The sequence below is a fragment of the Xyrauchen texanus genome, chromosome 7, assembly GCF_025860055.1.
Source record: "Xyrauchen texanus isolate HMW12.3.18 chromosome 7, RBS_HiC_50CHRs, whole genome shotgun sequence".
Taxonomy (NCBI): Eukaryota; Metazoa; Chordata; class Actinopteri; order Cypriniformes; family Catostomidae; genus Xyrauchen; species Xyrauchen texanus.
This window is the reverse complement of record NC_068282.1, coordinates 47503621-47524235: the sequence shown is the minus strand read 5'-3', so window position 1 is coordinate 47524235 and position 20615 is coordinate 47503621. Positions and strand designations below refer to the sequence as shown.

General features: G+C 43.1%; 1 protein-coding gene across 5 annotated transcripts in view; it reads left to right on the top strand.

The window, feature by feature from the left end:
- The window catches only part of LOC127647013 (receptor-type tyrosine-protein phosphatase F-like), a 321133-nt gene that overhangs the window by 201357 nt on the left and 99161 nt on the right, over positions 1–20615 (top strand). For all 5 annotated transcript variants that reach the window (XM_052131055.1, XM_052131057.1, XM_052131054.1 and 2 more), the window contains 4 exons: positions 3847–4116; positions 15648–16229; positions 16336–16469; positions 18456–18600. In XM_052131055.1, coding sequence (XP_051987015.1) covers positions 3847–4116; positions 15648–16229; positions 16336–16469; positions 18456–18600 — 1131 coding nt within the window. The remainder of the gene's footprint in view (positions 1–3846; positions 4117–15647; positions 16230–16335; positions 16470–18455; positions 18601–20615) is intronic.

Here is a 20615-nt window from a genome sequence, read left to right as displayed (position 1 = left end):
TGCCAAATAATAATTGGTGGTGAAATGAACATTAGAAGTGCTAAACCAGCAACATTTGTTCACTTTCACACAAATCACAAGTATAACTGCAGATTATCATTTCAAAAGTACTTTTCACCCTGTTCCTTACACAAAACAATCTATGACATCTAAACACTTTCACCATAACACATGACTTGTAAGACAATACATTTACAAGCATTTTCAATACATTTTTCATGCACACTTTGCTTTTTATGACACTATCGGTTAGGATTAAGGTTTAGGGTATGGAGGTCGGTTTTGTTGATTTAAAAATCCATAGAGCATTAACCTTAAAAACCTCATCTGTTTGGGAGAACATTTCAATTGTTTTTAGCAACACACTGTGGACATTTCACCTCGGAACTGCTGCAAGACGAGGAATGAACCACGTAATATACTTTTGCTAGAGTCACGTAGTTCCAAATAAAGTGGCAAGTCCATTTGTGAGTACATTTTATTACATATTTAACAGCATTTGGTGCTTGGCAAGTGTTCATTTTGGACTTTGAGTTCACATTTCTTTTTTGGCTTGTTTATTCTCCAGTATTTAAATGGGTGAAGTATTTAAAGTACAGCTTGAATGTTTACTAGTTTTCTACATTAGACCAGAAGACTTAAAACACATTGCAAGAACTTGGTCCTCCAGAAATTATTTGAATGTTGTCTGCAGCAATGAAAGCAGAAATATTGGCAGCATCAGCACTTATTTTGCTTCGCTTGTTTCAGAGAGTAATCTAATCATGATCTTTTTCAATTGATCAGACAAAAGCTGCTTCGTACATTATTTGATTTATTTGTTTGGATTATTTATTTATTTTTTTTACATTTATTAGTTGTTTTAGTCTATTGGTCACACAGTCATGCTCTGTTGACTATCGCTGATGTAACCAATGTGCTTCTCTACTTCATGCTTGCACGGCTATTGATGTGCTTGCAAATATCTGCTTGTGTGTGTGCATATGAGATTGCTTGTTTATTGAATGCACCCCAGCATCTTCCAAATTATGCAACAATCCTCCGTATTAGAAGCCTGCAGCTCAAATCTCTTTCTCTCTCTCCCTTCAAATTGCATGCATGTGTTTGTCTCCACGACTAATTGCAAGCTTTCATTGCTCTGTTAACACTCCCAGCAATACTTCTCACGAGATCAGTGAATAAATTCAGTTCCACCCATCATCTAACTTCACCACGGCAGCTACTGGCATCATCCACTCATGCCGGTCCATCTTAACTAGCCAGCAGAGACTTCTCAAACTTTCTTAACAACCTCTAACTGAGTGAAACTCTTGTCATCATGTCGTAACCATCTCTCATGTCCATGGGTAACATCATCCTGTCTATGTACAGTGACTAACGTGGATTAATGTGATCTCTCTCTCTCTCTCATACTTTACACCTGCAGGCCTTTCTACCCAACTAACAAACTTAGTCCCAAAACTCCAAACTCTGTGATTATGTCTCAATAATGAAAATCAGTCCAGCCACCTCTGGCTACGGCCAGTACAGATCACTAACACAAGCCTTATTTGCTCAGTGTTTACCTGACTAGAGTGAAGCACACAATACATTTTGATTTACTTCACCTGAACTTCAGCACTATATCCTAATTGCATTAAAGGTGAGAATGAAGGCTTATTTTTTATATATATTTTGTTAAAAGTAAGGCAGAGCAACAATGTAGGCTTGTTTGAAATGTAAAAGTGCCTCACCTTGAAAGTAGACAAGAGTAGTTGTGCTAAGTGCTAAGCTGTGTTGTCAGTCATTCGTCTCGCGTGAACTCGTGGTTGGAAACTTGTTGCGTCACATTGGTATGGACATAATGTTAAATCAAAAGTATACTATGGTCAGATGTGGACGCGTGATGCAAATTTCGTCATCAACAGGGTGCTTGAGCACTAAGAGCATGCTGTCTGATTTTTGTACTCTGAATGTGCAGTATGCAAGTAGGTATAGCTGCAGGCTGGAGATATCCAAATGGGGTGTATTTTCCAAAAGAGAGAGGAGTTACTCCACAATGGAGGCAGAGTTACGCCAAAAGGGGGTTGCGCCAACTCCAAAAGAGGGTGAGGTCACTCCAGAATGGGGGCAGAGTTATTCTAAAAGGGGGTTGCTCCAACTCCAAAAGAGGGTGAGGTCACTCCAGAATGGGGGCAGAGCTACTCCAAAAGGGGGTAATGCCAACACCAAAAGAGGGTGCTGTTTCTCCAGAATGGAGGATGTGTTAATCCAAAAAGGGGTTGTGCCAACTCCAAAAGAGGGCGGAGATATTCCAGAATGGGTGTGGGATTACTCCAAAAGGGTGTTGTGCCAACTACAAAAGAGGGAGTGGTTACTATAGCATGAGGCAGAGTTACTCAAAAAGGGTGTTGCACCAACTCCAAAAATACATTGGTCGTTCAAATTTCTCCTCTTCATTTTAATAGTAGTTCCCCGTCTCTGCTAAATAATCTCTGACTGCACTAAGCATTCAAGTCAAAATCGAAGTACACTTTGTTCTTTATGGACAGTTTGCAGTATTTTTTTCATTTAGATTGTTAAAGATTAGTGACAACATGGCCGACTCGCTGCTCTAAACACATACATTTAGATGCCACTGATGATGCAGAAATAGATAATTGTATCCGACTAACACATTTAAGAAGAGACAGATGGCTGGAACATATTGTTGGAGTTCTGGTAGTAGCTAGTGATCTACTTTCCAAAACTGCATTCAAGTCAAATAAATACTGAGCACATCTAATTATTTAGCCCCATACTTTCCTGATTTATCCGCAATCATTTCCTCTGTCTGGAAATGAGCAGGTAATGAGAAGGAAATGAACAGGTAATATTCCGATATTGGAAGTGAGACTTGTTTATCCGTGTTTTTACTGTGAAATATAAGCAGACGTCTGGCTGCAGAATGCCTCTATTAAACTCAGCTGCCATCTGAAAACAATTCCACTTTTATACGGAGTGACATTATAAAAGATCAGTTTATGAGAGATCTCTCTGTGGACAGCCTGAGAAGACTGCTTGCCCATGAGCTCTGTGAGAAAATGGCATTTATTAACAGAAACTGCAGACACACAGTGAAATATGATGGTTTGGCTTTGATGGCACACAAAATAAACAGTGACAGTCATACTCTTCTAACACAATAAGATGCTATTCTTCATTTATTTTAGAGTAATATTGTCCATAAAGCAAAACATTTTTCAGTACTGATTTTGGTCGAAAATCTGCAGAATCCTGTGGAATAGATTTTTTTTACATTGGAAAACATGTTTTATAGTTCCATTAATGGCAGAATTAATCATAGCAGTAGTAGCAATCTTAAAGGCATTGTGACAGGAACTTTATTGTAGAAACAGGAGTCTTCAAAACAATAAAACCTTAAAGACCTGAGCAATACTGAAGGTCTTAAGCTGAAAGAATGCTTTTTTAAACAGTCTTGCTTTAAGACACTTACCGTGTATCTGTAATGCCAACTAAATACTGAGTAAAGTTGGTTATATTACGTTGAAAAGCCTGTCAGCACTTTGGAAGAAATTCAATTTAATGAGACAATAAGGAGACTCCACAACTTCTGTGCCCGAGACAAAAAAGAGATTCATTTACTGTTAAAAACAGACATTTATATGTTGAATGTTTTGAATATAAGGTCTCTTAGCATTTTACTAGTTTGGAATTTGTCTGTGCAGATTGATCAGTGAGATGTACAGAAAGCAAATTCATATCTAATAGCACTCATATTTACAATACAAGCACTCAAATACCTTGCACAAAGGTCCCACATCCTTCATCTATATTCTGTTGACATTATCTGCACTCCTTCAACAGTCCGGCGAGTTCCGCCACGTTTCTCAATCCCTCCAACCAATCACGAGGTGATGCCAGGCGGCAGTGTTAACCTCACCTGTGTGGCAGTGGGTGCCCCAATGCCCTATGTCAAGTGGATGAAAGGAGAAATGGAATTAACCAAGGAAGAGGAGATGCCAGTTGGCCGAAACGTGTTGGAGCTGATCAACATCCGCCAAACGGCAAACTACACCTGTGTGGCTATTTCCTCTTTGGGCATGATCGACACCACAGCTCAGATCACAGTCAAAGGTGAGAGACCTCTAACACAAGAACATGTAGATACAGTGATCTACTTTAAGTTCGTAATTTTCTGCTTCAGATGTGACTTCATTAAGTAGAGAGTCTTGCTTGCAGAGCACAAAAGTCATATTTAAGTATAATTAAAGGTACAACTCAAGAAAAAAAAAGAGTCACAAAAATAAAGCATGAGAGAAATTCTCAAGTAAAAGTAACTGTTATTGCACTTAAATATGAAAAGAACAACTAAATATCATAATATATGGCAAGAGTTATTCATTTAAGAACTAGTTTGACCGATTCTGTGAGTGAGTCTGTGATAAACTCAAAAACTGTTCTGACCGATTCAGTTATTAAATGAGTTGTTAACTCAAAAACTCTTTCAATTGATTCAGTGAGTGAATTAAGAGCCGTTCTGACCAGGGGGCCTGGGGAGCTCAGCGATTAAAGACGCTGACCACCACCCCTGGAGTCGTGTGTTCGAATCCAGTGTGCGCTGAGTGACTCCAGCCAGGTCTCCTAAGCAACCAAATTGGCCTGATTGCTTGGGAGGGTAGAGTCACATGGGTTAACCTCCTCGTGGTCGCTATAATGTGGTTCGCTCTCGGTGGGGCACGTGGTGAGTTGCCACGGAGAATAGCGTGAAGCCTCCACGTGCACTATGTCTCCGCGGTAACATGCTCAACAAGCCAAGTGATAAGATGCATGGATTGACGGTCTCAGACATGGAGGCAACTGAGATTCGTCCTCCACCTCTCAGATTGAGGCGAGTCACTACGCCACCATGAGATCTTAGAGCGCATTGGGAATTGGGCATGCTAAATTGGGGAGAAAAGTGGAGAAGGAAAAAAATAACCGTTCTGACCAATTCAGTTTGTGAATGAATTGTTAATTTAAGAACTGTTCAGACCGATTCAGTGAGTCAGTGAGTTATTAATTCAAGAACTAGTTTGACCGATTCTGTGAGTGAGTCAGTTATAAACTCAAAAACTGTTCTGACTGATACAGTTAGTAAATGAGTTGTTGACTCAAAAACTGTTTCAATCGATTCAGTGAGTGATTTATTAACTTAAGAACCATTCTGACAGATTCAGTATGTGAATGAATTGTTAGTTTTAGAACTGTTCAGACCGATTCAATGAGTCAGTAAGTTATTAATTCAAGAACTGTTCTGACCGATTCAGTATTGCTACTATTTTAGAACTGTTCAGATCGGTTCAGTGAGTGAGTCAGTTATAAACTCAAAAACTGTTTCAACCGATTCAGTGACTAAATGAGTTGTTAACAAAAAAAAAATTTCAATCACTGATTCAGTGAGTGGGTTATTAATTTAAGAACTCAAGGACAGTTTTGGCAATTCAATTAGTGAAAAAGTTGTTAACTCAAGAACTTTCAGACGTTTTAGTGAAATACTAACTCTCATTCACTCAATGAATCGGTTAAAACAGTTTTTGAGTTCTTTGAGTAAATTAGCGGTTCCAATTGATTCCATGAGTGCGAGAGTTGTTTGGTCAAGAACTGCACCAACTGGTTAAGTGTTTGAGTTAATAAAACAGATTCTATGAGTGTGTGAATTGTTTTGTTGTGAAATGCACCAACAGAATTAGTGAGTTGTCTGACCGATTGAGATTAAAAAAATTTCGATTTAGACTGATTCACTAGCTGGTTAGACCATATCATTGAAAAAGACCAACTTAAAATAATCATTTATTCATCAATCAGTCATTGATCTCACAGAGCCAATTATGCAGCATACATTTGCAGTTGCAAATTTAGTGAAAGGGGCTGGTAAAATGCATTAGTGCAAAAATATTAATTTCAAAATGTAGTGAGGTCACCAGAAACATTTAAATGTAAAATAGCAATATTAAAATGAAATACCCAAAAAACAAAATAATAATAATAATATGTGTATACTTGTGGCTGCTCTGCAGCATTAATTTGAAGGAGGACTTTTTTTATTTGTGTTTTTTCCCAAAGTGATCGATCTCTCAACAGCTAATGATCTGATATCTGTTGTGTATTTAAAGTGTGTGATTATCTAGACAGTTGTAGCGTACACAAGTTGAGACAGTCACAATGTCGGGGAAAAACTGCTTTATTCACAAAGCAAAGCAACAGTACAAAACAGGGTAAATCCAGAGGGAGAATCGTCGAGGGAAGCGTAGGGTCAAAAGCCGGGGAATCAAAGTACAAACAAGGGGCAAATCCAATGAGAATGGTCGAGGGAAGCGAGGGTCAAAGCCGGGGTAATCAGAATAGAGTAGCGGGAAGGCCTAAACAGGGGAGCTAGGGGAACAAGAGAGCTGGCAAGCTAAGGGGTAACGAATCAAAGGGGGGTCAAAACTAGACGAGACTAGCGGGGGGCAAAGACACAGGAATCTAAACACAATAACCAACACCCGTGAAACGGATGTGCTGTGGTATTTATAGGGGAAGGTGCAGGTGTAAACAATGAAAGGTGATAAGACGAGTGCAGGTGAAACTAATGTGCAGGAGGATTGGAAGCGTGTGAGAAACTCGAGGAAGGGAGATAACCTACGAGCATGTGAGCGAGTAGGCGCAAAGTGGGCGTGAGGGCTCGAGCGAGCAAAAAGAGCGTGAAAAGCTCGAGGGGGCGGAGCGAGGGAGTGAGGTCGAGGGAGTGAGTGTGTGTGCGACGAAGCGGGGATGGGGCAGAGGAGCGGGGTTCGTGACAGTACTCCCCCCTCTGAATAGGACGGCTCCTGACGGCCACGGGAGGCGGTGCAGGATGATCCCAACAAACAAAAAAAAAACCCTGAACAAACAACCCACAAAACACACAAACAAAATTGAGGGCAGTCCAAGGGGCACAGAGGGAAATGAGACAGTCCATGGGGTCAATGGGCAGTTTCAAGGCAAGGTCAGGAGGAACATAGCGGACAGGCAGGTGGTCGGGAGATCTAGGGGGCAGCCATAGGGCAGAGACTGGGTCAGGGGGTCTGGAAGGCGACTGGAGGACAGGGACTGGGTCCGGGGGTCTGTAAGGTGACCACCGGACAGGAACAGGGTCAGGAGGCCAGGGAAGAGGCCACAGGACAGGGAGAGTGTCAGGGGGCCACCGGACAGGGTCAGGGGGCCAGGGAAGAGCCGTGAAAGGCGGAGCCGTGGAGGACTTGGGAGACGGAGCCTTGGAAGACGGAGCCGTGAGAGACTCGGCAGGCGGGGTACTGAGAGACTGAGGAGGCGGCGCCATGGGGAGCCCAAGAGACAGGGCAGAGGGAGGTGGTGCCGCAGGAGGCTCTAGAGGCGGAGGCCTGGAAGGCTCGGAGGTGGAGCTGAAGGAGGCTTTAGGGGCGAAGGCCTGGAAGGCTCAGGAGGTGGAGCCAATGACGGTGGCGCCGTGTATGAAGGTAAATTAGTAGCAAAACTCGAGAGCACGTAGATGTGAATTTGAGAACTTGTACAATAAATATTCGTACTTGTATGTGAACATTTACACTCACAGCTCGAATGTGAAAACCTGTAAAATAAAAATCTGAAGTTGAATGTTGAAATTTGCACTCGCAGACAATAGTCACAAACCTGTATTCTGAATCTGAAGCTGCAGACAAGTAGTCACAAATGTGTAAATGCCATTCACAGAAATACAATGACAGTCACAAACATGTTAAATATATTTGCATTTATTCTTACATTCACATTCGCAATACAACCTCAATTAGTCACTTTATAACTTCTCGAATCTGTCATTGCAAATTCAAATTTCGCGCCTTGACTTTTGCTACTCTTTTCGCGATATATGAGGTGCAAAACTAACTTGTGGCGGCGAGAGAGAGAGGGGGGCGGGAGCGGGGGTGTTCAAAGGAGCCGTTTTATCGGTTGGCGCCTAGCCAATGAAATGGGACTTCTATTGTACGCGATGATGTCACGAAACCCGCCTCCTCGAGGATGTTGTAAAACGCTAACATGGCATGCATTAGTCTGATATTAAAATAAATGATTGATATTATCAAACTTAGTAAACACCATACTAATAATGCATAGCTACTACAGAAAAGCAGATGAACACAGAATATGAACGCAACACGTTTAATTAAGACAGTGGTATTAAAAGACCAAACTCAGGAAACACCATAAAGCATACAGAAAAGCAATTGAGCAGAATTTGAACGCAACTCGTTTAATTGTACGTTAAGCATTTTCCTCTCATAGAAAACCAAGAAAATGCTTAATGAGGCTTAATGGACCAACAGTTATAAATAAAAAACCACAATTCGTTATACATTATTAATAAAACACAGGCAGCTGGTTTATTTGCACTGAACACACATTTGCTTTCTTTCGTCATATTCTGTGCTCATCTGCTTTTCTGTAGTATGCATTATTAGTATGGTGTTTACTAAGTTTGATAATATCATGCATGTCTTTTAATATCAGACTAATGCATTAAGCCATGTTATGCCTGGCTCACACTACAGGAGTTTTAGGCCGATTTATGCCCGATTTTCCCCTCACGAGAATCGGAGAAAAAATCTTGTCGAGGACCTCGATCGGTTCCGATGTTCGGGAAAGATTATCTGGTAATGTGAGGTGTTCACAGATCGAATCCTGCACCTCCCGATCTGCTCTCACACAAATCGGGCTCGCCCCGATCATATCAAACATGTTTGATATCTGGATGAGCAAGATTGTGATTACGTCAGTACTGTCACAATAGCCAATAAGAAACAAGTAGGGCTGTCGTGGTGAAGGAATTTCCATTGAGGTAATTTTGAGTGACTCAACAGCGTGATATGCGGTATTATCTTTATTTATTTATTTTATTGCTAAATAAATAAGTGTTAAGCTGTTGTCAGCAGGCACGAAGACTAGTACATTTCAGTAATGAAAGCGAAACTAAAAAAAGTGGAGTAACCAGAAGATACAATGTCAAAATAAGGGTCCACATAATATAATAACAGAACATAAACCTGACAATAAGCTTGTTAGATCATTGTTATATATAACAGTTAGTTCCGATCCTCGAATATCACCAAACGAGAGGCTTTCTGCTGATATTTCACCAGTATCGTCATTGCTCGTGTCTGCAGACAGGCTGTCACTCAGTGCAGTTACACTGTTACGCCACTAGGTGGCGGCAAGGGAATGTCTTTGAGTGAGTCATTAAACTGTTCATTCAACGGAAATGTAAAAAAATTCGGATTCATTCTATAGGCTATGTCATGAAACAAGCTGTTAATTATTTAGAGCTCCACTTTATAAGGCTCAGCTGAGCAGCAATCCGGCGCATGGGCAACGCTGAAGCTGATGCGTCACTTCATAGAGATCAATGGCATTGATTCATTGTATTGACCAGAGCTGACGCCATTCATTAGAAATATCCTTAAATGTTAAAAGGATGATTTTTTTCAAAATTTCGCTTTCCTTGGTCACGGCAACCTTTTCACGAATATGACTTGATATGAAGGACAGATATTTAGTTTACATCCACTTTTCAGCTTCCGATCTGTTGCGTGAGATCACGTGATCATGGTGAAATCATAGCAAGGCGCTTCCTCTGGCACGATAATCTTAATAACATTGTGTAGTGTGTGATGCGCCGGGATTTTCAAATCTTGTAGTGTGCATGTTTAAGATTTGAGGGAAGAAAATCTGCAAAGATTCTCCTTAAGTGTGTGCTGCAACCAGATTTCAAAATCGGTTAGGATTTTAAAACTCCTGTTGTGAGCCAGGCTTTAGCGTTTCAGAACATCCACGAGGCGGCGGCTTTCGTGACATCATCGCGTACATTAGAAGTCCCATTTCATTGGCTAGGCGCCAACCAATAAAACGGCTCCTTTGAACACCCCCGCTCCGCCCCCCTCTCTCTCGCGCCACTGAGTTACAAGTGCACAAATCAGTTTTGCACCTCATATATCGCGAAAAGAGTAGCAAAAGTCAAGGCGCGAAATTTGAACTTGCAGTGACAGATTTGAGAAGTTGCAAGTGCCAATTTGAGGTTGTACTGCGAATTTGAATGTTAGAAGAAGTGCAAATTTGTATTAAGTTTGTGTCTGTCATGGTATCTTTGTGAATGGCATTTTACACATTTGTGACTACTTGTCTGCAGCTTCAAATTCAGAATACAGGTTTGTGACTATTGTCTGCGAGTGCAAATCTCAGCGTTCAAGTTCAGATTTTTATTTTACAGGTTTTCACATCGGAGCTGTGAGTGTAAATGTTCGCCTACACATACGAATATTTATTGTACAAGTTCTCAAATTCACATCTACGTGCTCTCGAGTTTTGCCACCAATTTACCTTCATACCGTGGGCGGCTCCAGCGAGGTAGGCCTGGAAGGCTCTGGAGGTGGAGCCGAAGGAGGCTTTAGGGGCGAAGGCCTGGAAGGCTCAGGAGGTGGAGCCGATGACGGTGGCGCCGTGGGAGGCTCTAGCGAGGTAGGCCTGGAAGGCTCTGGAGGTGGAGCCAAGGGAGGTGGCGCCGTGGGAGGTCCCCGAGGCGACGACCTGGCAGGCTCTGTAGTCTCGGGGGGTAGAGCCTTGAGAGGCTCGGGAGGTGGAGCCGTGGGAGGCTCTGGAGGCGGAGCCGTGGGAGGCTCGGGAGGCGGAGCCGTAGGAGGCTCGGGAGGCGGAGCCGTAGGAGGCTCAAGAGGCGGGCAGGAGGCTCGAGAGCGAGCCGTAGGAAGCTCTGGAGTCTCTGGGAGTAGAGCCGTGAGAGGCTCGGGGAAAAAGGTCGTGGAAGACTCGAGAGGCTCTAGAGGTGGGGCCCTGGAAGGCTCGAGAGGCTCGAAGGGGGGAGCCATGAAAGACTCGAGAGACGAAGCCCTGAGAGGCTTGAGGGGTGGAGCCATGAAAGACTCGAGGGACGGAGGAGCCCTGAGAGGCTCGAGGGGAGGAGGAGCCCTGAAAGACTCGAGAGGGGAAGCCCTGAGAGGCTTTAGAGGGGGAGGAGCCCTGAGAGACTCGAGAGGCAAAGCCGTGAGAGGCTTGAGGGGTGGAGCCATGAAAGACTCGTGAGGAGAAGCCCTGGGAGGCTTGAGGGGAGGAGGAGTCCTGAAAGACTTGAGAGGGGAAGCCCTGAGAGGCTTGAGAGGGGGAGGAGCCCTGAGAGACTCGAGAGGCGAAGCCGTGAGAGGCTTGAGGGGTGGAGCCATGAAAGACTTCGTGAGGAGAAGCCCTAGGAGGCTTGAGAGGGGAGGAGCCCTGAGAGACTCGAGAGGCGAAGCCGTGAGAGGCTTGAGGGGTGGAGCCATGAAAGACTCGAGGGGCGGAGCCCTGAGAGGCTCGAGGGGAGGAGGAGCCCTGAAAGACTCGAGAGGCGAAGCCGTGAGAGGCTTGAGGGATGGAGCCATGAAAGACTTGTGAGGCGAAGCCCTGAGAGGCTTGGAAGGGGCGAGCAGAGGGGCGAGCAGAGGCTGGCAGAGCCGTGGAAGACTCTGTGGGCGGAGCAGAACCCGGCAGAGCCGTGGAAGATTCTGGGGGCGGAGCAGAACCCGGCAGAGCCGTGGAAGACTCTGGGGGCGGAGCAGAACCCGGCAGAGCCGTGGAAGACTCTGGGGGCAGAGCTCTGGGGCGGTCGAGGCTACAGGCGCTGGCTCGCTGACCTTGGCAGACATGGGCGCTGGCTCGCCGGCCGTAGCGGGCATGGGCGCTAGCTCGTTGGCCGTGGCGGGCATGGGCGCTGGCTCGTTGGCCTTGACGGGCATGGGCGCTGGCTCGTTGGCCTTGACGGGCATGGGCACTGGCTCGTTGGCCGTGGCGGGAATGGGCGCTGGCTCGTGGGCCGTGGCGGGCATTGCCGCTGGCTCGTGGGCCGTGGGCGCTGGCTCGTTGGCCGTGGCAGGCATGGGCGTTGACTCGCTGGCCGTGCCAGGCTTCGAGGCTGGGGCCGTGACAGGCTTCGAGACGGGGGCCGTGGTAGGCCTCGAGACGGGGGCCGTGGTGGTGTGGAGCACTGGTTCAGTGTCTGCCTCCCCCACAGTAAACGAGGAACCAGCGTACAGTAGGGCGAGGTCAATAAACTGAGCCAGGTTGAGAGAGCAGCGACCACCAGGCATGAATGATGAGGTTGGCTCATTCAGTCCAAATTGAAAAATGGTTTTCAGAGCTACCTCATTAAAATTCACCTGGTTGGCCAGGGCACAAAAATCCACAACATAAACCTCCAAGGGTTGACTCCCCTGACGCAACCCCACGAGTTGGGCCGCTGGCTCCATAATGTCGAGGGCGGGGTTATGAGTTACACAACCGCTGCCTCGCATAAAAAACCCTTGGTCAGCGTCCGAAGAGCCATAAAACCTCTCCGAGGGTGGAGAGTGCACGGCGCTCAGAAATGCACTGGAGGCATAAACGAGCTCAGGGGCAGACACAGGTGAAATAGGGTGAAACAAATCAGAAAAAGAACATACCTGCTGCCCCTGGGCCGCGAGCGCTCGGTCCTGCCTCCAAACTGTAGCTCCTCGTGCCGAATGTGACATGCACCACCGCTCTAGTGAGCTGCGCGAATCCTTAGCGCGGGGCATTGTGACTGTCAACGGTGAGGTTGGTTATTCTGTAGCGTACACAAGTTGAGACAGTCACAATGTCGGGGAAAAACTGCTTTATTCACAAAGCAAAGCAACAGTACAAAACAGGGTAAATCCAGAGGGAGAATCGTCGAGGGAAGCGTAGGGTCAAAAGCCGGGGAATCAAAGTACAAACAAGGGGCAAATCCAATGAGAATGGTCGAGGGAAGCGAGGGTCAAAGCCGGGGTAATCAGAATAGAGTAGCGGGAAGGCCTAAACAGGGGAGCTAGGGGAACAAGAGAGCTGGCAAGCTAAGGGGTAACGAATCAAAGGGGGGTCAAAACTAGATGAGACTAGCGGGTGGCAAAGACACGGGAATCTAAACACAATAACCAACACCCGTGAAACGGATGTGCTGTGGTATTTATAGGGGAAGGTGCAGGTGTAAACAATGAAAGGTGATAAGACGAGTGCAGGTGAAACTAATGTGCAGGAGGATTGGAAGCGTGTGAGAAACTCGAGGAAGGGAGATAACCTACGAGCATGTGAGCGAGTAGGCGCAAAGTGGGCGTGAGGGCTCGAGCGAGCAAAAAGAGCGTGAAAAGCTCGAGGGGGCGGAGCGAGGGAGTGAGTGTGTGTGCAACGATGCGGGATGGGGCAGAGGAGCGGGGTTCGTGACAACAGTAATAAACAAAGTTGCTCTAATCAGATTGGGCACAGGACCTATAAATTGTGAGACAAGTCTCATCAATAACACACTCATGGGGATTCCCAGTGACCCAGACAGACAGCGCATGCAATCACCTCATCAATGTTTCATCAGAGCTGAAATGGGATGGGGAGAGCACTCTCCTCCTCTTTTCTGCCTCAACAGAGCGAACAAACTCTCTTAGCTCCAAATCGTCATTACGGATTATTTTTATGCTTGCCTCACGATATGGAATCCATTGAAAGCATTTAATTATCCCAAATGTATCATGTTAAACGCTTGCATGAGAGAGAGAGAGAGCACATAATCAGTACCACTCGTCTATCAAATCCACAAACCGACTGAAGAATCAAAGATAATTTGAGCACAATTTAGTCAAAGCGAGTCGAGTTACAGCATTAGCATTGATCATTTCTGCACCTTTTTGAGTATATTTGTCATTAGAGTAGCTCTTTTCTCAGCTCACTGCTCTGCTCTGCCCTACCATTTTCCGTCATGCATTATCATGTTAGCTAAGGTTAATATCATATGTTCTGGGAATTTCTGGCCTATAGCAGCTTTAAGACTCATAAAGCCACATACGGTCACAGGTTTTGATGTATTTTTCTATCTCTTTCCACACTACTGTGGCTCATTTAAGCTGATCTATTTGGACTCTGACTGCTGCCTGACCACATATAGCGCTAAAGTTGTTCTGAGTCATTTTCAAAAGCAATTTTATTGCAATGTTGGCACTTTTCTGCTCTCCTGTGGAAATAGGGCAACTTAACCGCACTTGTCAAAGATACAGTGACAGATTAATGGTGATAACAGCAGTTACCATTAAGGAAAACACATTTTGCTACATTTTATCTGCATTTTGGAAATATTCTGGGGAAAAATATAGGGAAATATTTGATAGCATATTTGCCATCAAAATTGCTCCAAAGGCCCATGTACAGTTGCAAGAAAAGTATGTGAACCCTTTGGAATTAGCTGGTTTTCTGCATTTATTGGTCATATAATGTGATCACACCTTCATCAAAGTAACAAGTTTAGACAAACACAATGTGCTTAAGCTAAAAACACACAAAAAATTATAATCTTTCATGTCGTTATTACACATCCCATTAATCATTCACAGAGCTGTGGAAAATCTAAATGAACCCTTGGATTTAGTAACTGGTTGATCCTCCTTTGGCAGCAATAATTGTAAGCGTTTCTGGTAGCTGTGGATTAAACCTTGTGATGAGGAGGAGGAGGGCGTGATCTGAATCAGCCAGGAGATGGAAAAAGAGTAGCCAGGGCTGCCAGTTTGAGAGAGAGATAGAGATGTACGCAGCTGCTATGTGTGCCGTTATGTTTCAGTTCTGCATGTTATGTTGTAATTAAAGTCTTGTTGATTGTTAATTTGGTTCCTGCTTCCTCCTTTCCCGATAAACAAGAGGCTTATCTGCCACAAACCTGCACAATGATCATAATACATTTTTGACCATTCTTCCGTAAATAACTGGTCATTGTCTTGCTGCATCACCCAACTTCTACTGAGTTTCAGCTGGTGGACAGCCACCCTGATATTATCCTGTAGGATATCTTGATGAACTTAGGAATTCATTTTTCTCTCAATGATGGCAAGCGGTCCAGGCCCTGAAGAAGCAAAGCAGCCCTAAATTATGATGCTCCCTCCACCGTACTTCACTGTTTGGATGATGTGGTGCCCTATTACGCCATTCTTAGTGCTGCGTGTTCTTCCCAAACAGTTCGATGTTAGTTTCACCAGTCCGAAAAACATTTTCCCAGTAGTGTTGTGGAGATTCAAGACGGTCTTTGGCAAATTCAGTTGCGCAGCAATGTTTCTGTTAGAAAACAGCGGCTTCCTTCATGATGTCCTGCCATGGACACAATGCCTGTTAAATGTTTTCCATATAGTAGACTCATGAACAGAGATGTTAAACATTTCCAATGATTCTCTAAAGTCTTTATCTGTCACTCTAGAGTTCTTTGTTACCTCATTGAGAATTCTGCAGTGTGCCCTTTGAGTCATCTTGGCAGAATGACCACTTGTAGTGAGAGTAGACACAGTACTAAATCGTCTCCATTTATAAACAATTTGTCTAACTGTGGACCGATGAATATGTAAGCTCTTCGAGATAACTTTGTAACCGTTTCCAGCAATTCTTGATTTTAAGTCTTCTGAGATCTCTTTTTACAAGGCATGGTCCACATCAGCAGATGCTTCTTGTGAATAGCAAACTCAAAATGATTGAGTAGCTCTAACCCACACCTCCAATCTTGTTTCATTAATTCGATGCCATTACCCTAGGGGTTCACATTCTTTTCTTGCCACTGTAATTTGTTTATCTTTTCATCTCTCTGCCCTTCTCAGCTTTGCCCCGCTCTCCCACTTCTTTGATCGTCACGGAAACCACTGCCACCAGCGTGACTCTAACGTGGGATTCCGGTAACCCTGAACCCGTATCATACTATGTGATTCAGTACCGGGCCAAAGTCTCAGACAACGGTTTCCAGGAGGTTGATGGAGTGGCCTCCACTCGCTACAGCATCGGCGGCTTGAGTCCTTTCTCTGAGTACGAATTCAGAGTCATGGCAGTCAATAACATTGGCCGCGGGCCGGCCAGCGGTACTGTGGAGACACGGACCAGCGAACAGGCCCCCTCGTCTCCTCCTTTACGGGTTCAGGCACGGATGCTGAGCGCCACCACCATGTTGGTCCAGTGGGAACCTCCAGAGGAGCCCAACGGACAGATACGAGGATATCGAGTATACTACACGTCTGATCTGCACTTGCCGCTCAGCACCTGGCAAAAACACAACACAGAGGACAGCAGCCTGACCACCATCTCTGGCCTAGTGCCGGACATCACATATGGCCTCCGCGTGCTGGCCTTCACATCTGTAGGAGATGGCCCACCATCAGATGTTCTGCAGGTTAAAACACAGCAAGGAGGTGAGCTGTGTGATTTTATGGATAAAATGTTAGTGTAACGTGTCCGTATTACACTACTAACTGTATAATAATAAATAGTCAGACAGAACTTCATTTCTGTCCACAGTCCCGGCCCAGCCAACCAGTTTTGAAGCAGAGGCAGAACTTGACACTCAGATCATGCTGTCATGGCTGTGGCCCGTCCCAGATCAGATCATCAAATATGAGCTCACATACTGGGAGGCCGACTCTGAAAACAAGGTACAAATTTGAACACAGCAAAACGCTTTACTGAATTTGCACTGTGAGTGGGTGGGTTTGTGCGGAAGAACATATTTACGTATATATTTATTTGTATTTTATTTCATTTTTATTTGTTGTTTACGTGTTTCTTCTTTTTTTTCATATTGAGATCAGTGTTTGTTATTGAAAAGGTAAGGTATTCAGATAAGCCCACAAGGGTTTCTAACCTCTCCTGCGTGTCTCTTTTCTATTTTGTATTCTTCCTTTTCTTTTCATTATTAAGATGCCAAATAAATAAATAAATGCATTCAAAATTATGGTGGGCAAATTTTCTGTATCCATTGAGTATCTTGATTACTGACATTACTGACATAACACAATGCGTTTGTCTTCACCTTCCATTTCTAGCATAATTAATGAACCAAAAATACAGTAGTATTAATTCAGCATAATGAGGTCAAGGGACAACAATGTAGCACACTAGTGTTTGAACAATTTATTGTTGCATACTATTTATGGTTTGCACTTTATAATAAGGTTGTGTATGTAAACATTATTTAACGCAATAGTTGAAAACTATTCTACAGCATTTATTAATTTTGGTTAATATTAGTCTCTGTATATTTTAGTATGTTTTAGCTTTTAAAAGTTTAAAGAGTTAAAACGTTATTTGAGAACATTAGTTAATGAATTATGAACTAACATCATTTATTATACCATGATGAAAATGCCAATTTTTGGGTGGGAATAAAAACAAGCTGTTTTTGTGTGTGTGTGTGTGTGTGTGTGTGTGTGTGTGTGTGTGTGTGTGTGTGTGTGTGTGTGTGTGTGTGTGTGTGTGTGTGTGTGAGCGTGTATTTATCACTTTGTGGGGACCAAATGTCCCCATAAGGATAGTAAAACCAATTTTTTGACCTTGTGGGGACATTTTGTCGGTCCCCATGAGGAAAACAGCTTATAAATCATACTAAATTATGTTTTTTGAAAATGTAAAAATGCAGAAAGTTTTCTGTGAGGGTTAGGTTTAGGGGTAGGGTTAGGTTTAGGGGATAGAATATAAAGTTTGTACAGTATAAAAACCATTATGTCTATGGAAAGTCCCCATAAAACATGGAAACACTACATGTGTGTGTGTGCGTGTGTGTGTGTGTGCGCGTGTGTGTGTGTCTCTTTAAATGCAAATGAGCTGGTGCTCCCCGCCCCGTATCCAGAATAGGGTGGAGATTTGTTATCTCTGCTGCGGATAACTAGACATCATAAGCAATATTACTGACAGCTAAAATAGTGGTGTTCAGCCCTATATGTTTGAACCAGAGACAGAGACTCCGTCAGAAGTAACAACTTTGAGAATGAACCAGGAAGTTTCCGAATGGTTATTTGATGCATTTATTTATTTGTTTTTTCAAACAGAGTTTTTTCAGCAGTTTTGCAATGATGGATGAGCAACACACACACACGAACGCTGTTACAACGTTCGCTCTGCGCTATAACGGAACAACACACACAAACAAACATATCCATCGGCAGTGTCCGTCAACAGTCATGGGCAGAACGGCTTGTTCTGAGACAGTGCTTATGATTAATGGGGATTTTTATCATTATAGGGTGGTTGTGTACACACTGCCAACACACATTTATGTTCACACCATGTAAAAGTGAATTTTGCATAATTGGTCCCCTTTAAGCATTTAAGGATGTGCATTCATTAACCTGTTACCTTGTCTGATAATTTAGAAAGAACCAACATCATTTCTTCACTGTAAACCACAGATATTCCATTGTAATAACTTTTATTAGCTTCAGCAGATATTATTACATTATATAATGCTTTAAAGATGATTAAATCTCCACCATTGAAACCTGCTGCTCAAAAGAACCCGCAAGCGTTGCCTGCATAGTGTTATCAGAGGAATTTCATCTATACAGTATGCTGTGTAATATGCAGTAGTATTCCATTCTGAACACAGCCAATGTGTGTGTGTCTTTATCTTTTATCCTTCAAAGCACCAGGTGATCTTTAACCCGGCTGGTTCTTACGCGGTTGAAGGCCTGAAGCCAGACACGCTGTACAAGTTCTCTCTGGCTGCTCGCTCTGAGATGGGACTCGGGGTGTACACACTGCCCATCGAGGCCCGGACAGCCCAGTCCAGTAAGTACCACCTGTACTCTTACTCAAATTATGAGCATTTCAAATTCTGACCATCTCTTAACAGCTCAATCCCAGCCTAATCTCTCTGATGAAGCTTGTTAATAAGGTATGTGTGCAGACCATCCCAACGTTCCATACTATTCCATTTGTGTTTTATTAATCATACTGCACCATATCAATCCATATCATAAAGCATTTAGTACTGTTGGAAACGTTTTGCCATTGTCACCCAGATGGTAACATTTTTAAGGTGCCATATTATGGATCACAGGATATTACTCTTTTAAAATAAGAGTTCAAAGTACTATGTAAAAATAAAACTTAAAGCTCCCTCCCAGTTGCACTCAGACCATTTATTGATTTATTAACTACAAAAATGGCCGTATTCAGAATCACATTAAAATATGACTTCCCATCATAACTGAAGTCTCACGGTGGCAAATATTCCAAGGGTCAGAGAGATTAGTGGAAAATGGTGATGGTGAAATATTGACTGACATTATACTGTAATGCTACAAAAATATTTGTTCCTTTTAACATGTGTTAAAATGCTATTTTATTTATGTAGCCTTTTAACCTTGCAAAAGACGCTGTGTTTTCCAGAGCAAAGCAGTGCTGGTTTCTATTTCATACTTTCCAACATTTTCACTGAATCACCAGCTTTTGTGACTGTCCAGAGCTCTTAAAGTTCTGGCTGCTTGTTCAGAGTCTGTTTAGATTGTCAGTGACCATAGATTGTGACAAACGCTGATTGTGTATGTTCTCAGTGGCGTCAGAGTGACGCATGCGGCGCGGCTTAATCTCTGTCCTCATCTTCTTCCGGCTCTGGATATATGGACCAAAGCTCAGATATTTATGACATCTCCTCTGAGAAAGCTCTTGCTATTCACTGCCGTTTGTTATACGTGTCAGCTTTGAGAGGTTTGTTCTAAGCCGCGGCTCCGTTCCCATAGAAACACTGGCTTTTTCTATCCGTCTCCGCGTCTGTCTTTTCTGTCCAAGTGTCTTTGAATCACTGTCCTCAAAGACGTAAAAGACTAAAATCCCTCTATCTGTCTCTCTAGCTCTATTCTTAAACCTTTCTGCCTTGCTGTTTATTGCTTACATTGGCAGCTAGCTTTTAAAGCAGCATCCTATCTGTAATGGAACCTTTTAGACTGATTTGGAACACGCCATAAAGACAGCAACTGAGTTTGTCATAGAAATAACGCTAAGTACATTAAACTTTAAATTGATTCCAATAGAATTTGACATTAACATGTTGCTAAGCTAACAACCTGATACTAAGCATAAAAATACATATCACATGCAAATATTGGGTAAAATGATATATTTTTAATGAGATTCAACTTACAATTGATTCCAACAGAATTTGATGTTAGCATGTTGCTAAGCTAACAAAAATAAATTTTAAGCATAAAAATACATAGCACACACACATATTGGGTAAAATAGTACTAATGAAACTCAGCTTACAGTTGATTCCAGTAGAGTTTGATGTTAGCATAATGCTAAGCTAACAAAATGACACTATAAGCATAGAAAATGCAAATATTGGGTAAAGTAGTTAATTTTTAATGAGACTTAACTTACAATTGTTTCCAAAAGAGTTAGACATTAACATGTTGCTAAGCTACCAACATGATACTAAGCATAAAAATACATATCACACGCAAATATTGGGTAAAATAATATATTTTTAATGAGATTCAACTTACAATTGATTCCAAAAGAATTTCATGTTAGCATGTTGCTAAGCTAACAAAAAGAAATTTTAAGAATAAAAATACATAGCACACACACATATTGGGTAAAATAGTACTAATGAAACTCAGCTTACTGTTGCTTCCGGTAGAGTTTGATGTTAGCATAATGCTAAGCTAACAACACGATACTATAAGCATAGCAAATGCAAATATTGGGTAAAATAATACGTTTTTAATGAGACTCAACTTACAATTGTTTCCAAAAGAGTTTGACATTAACATGTTGCTAAGCTAACAACATGATACTAA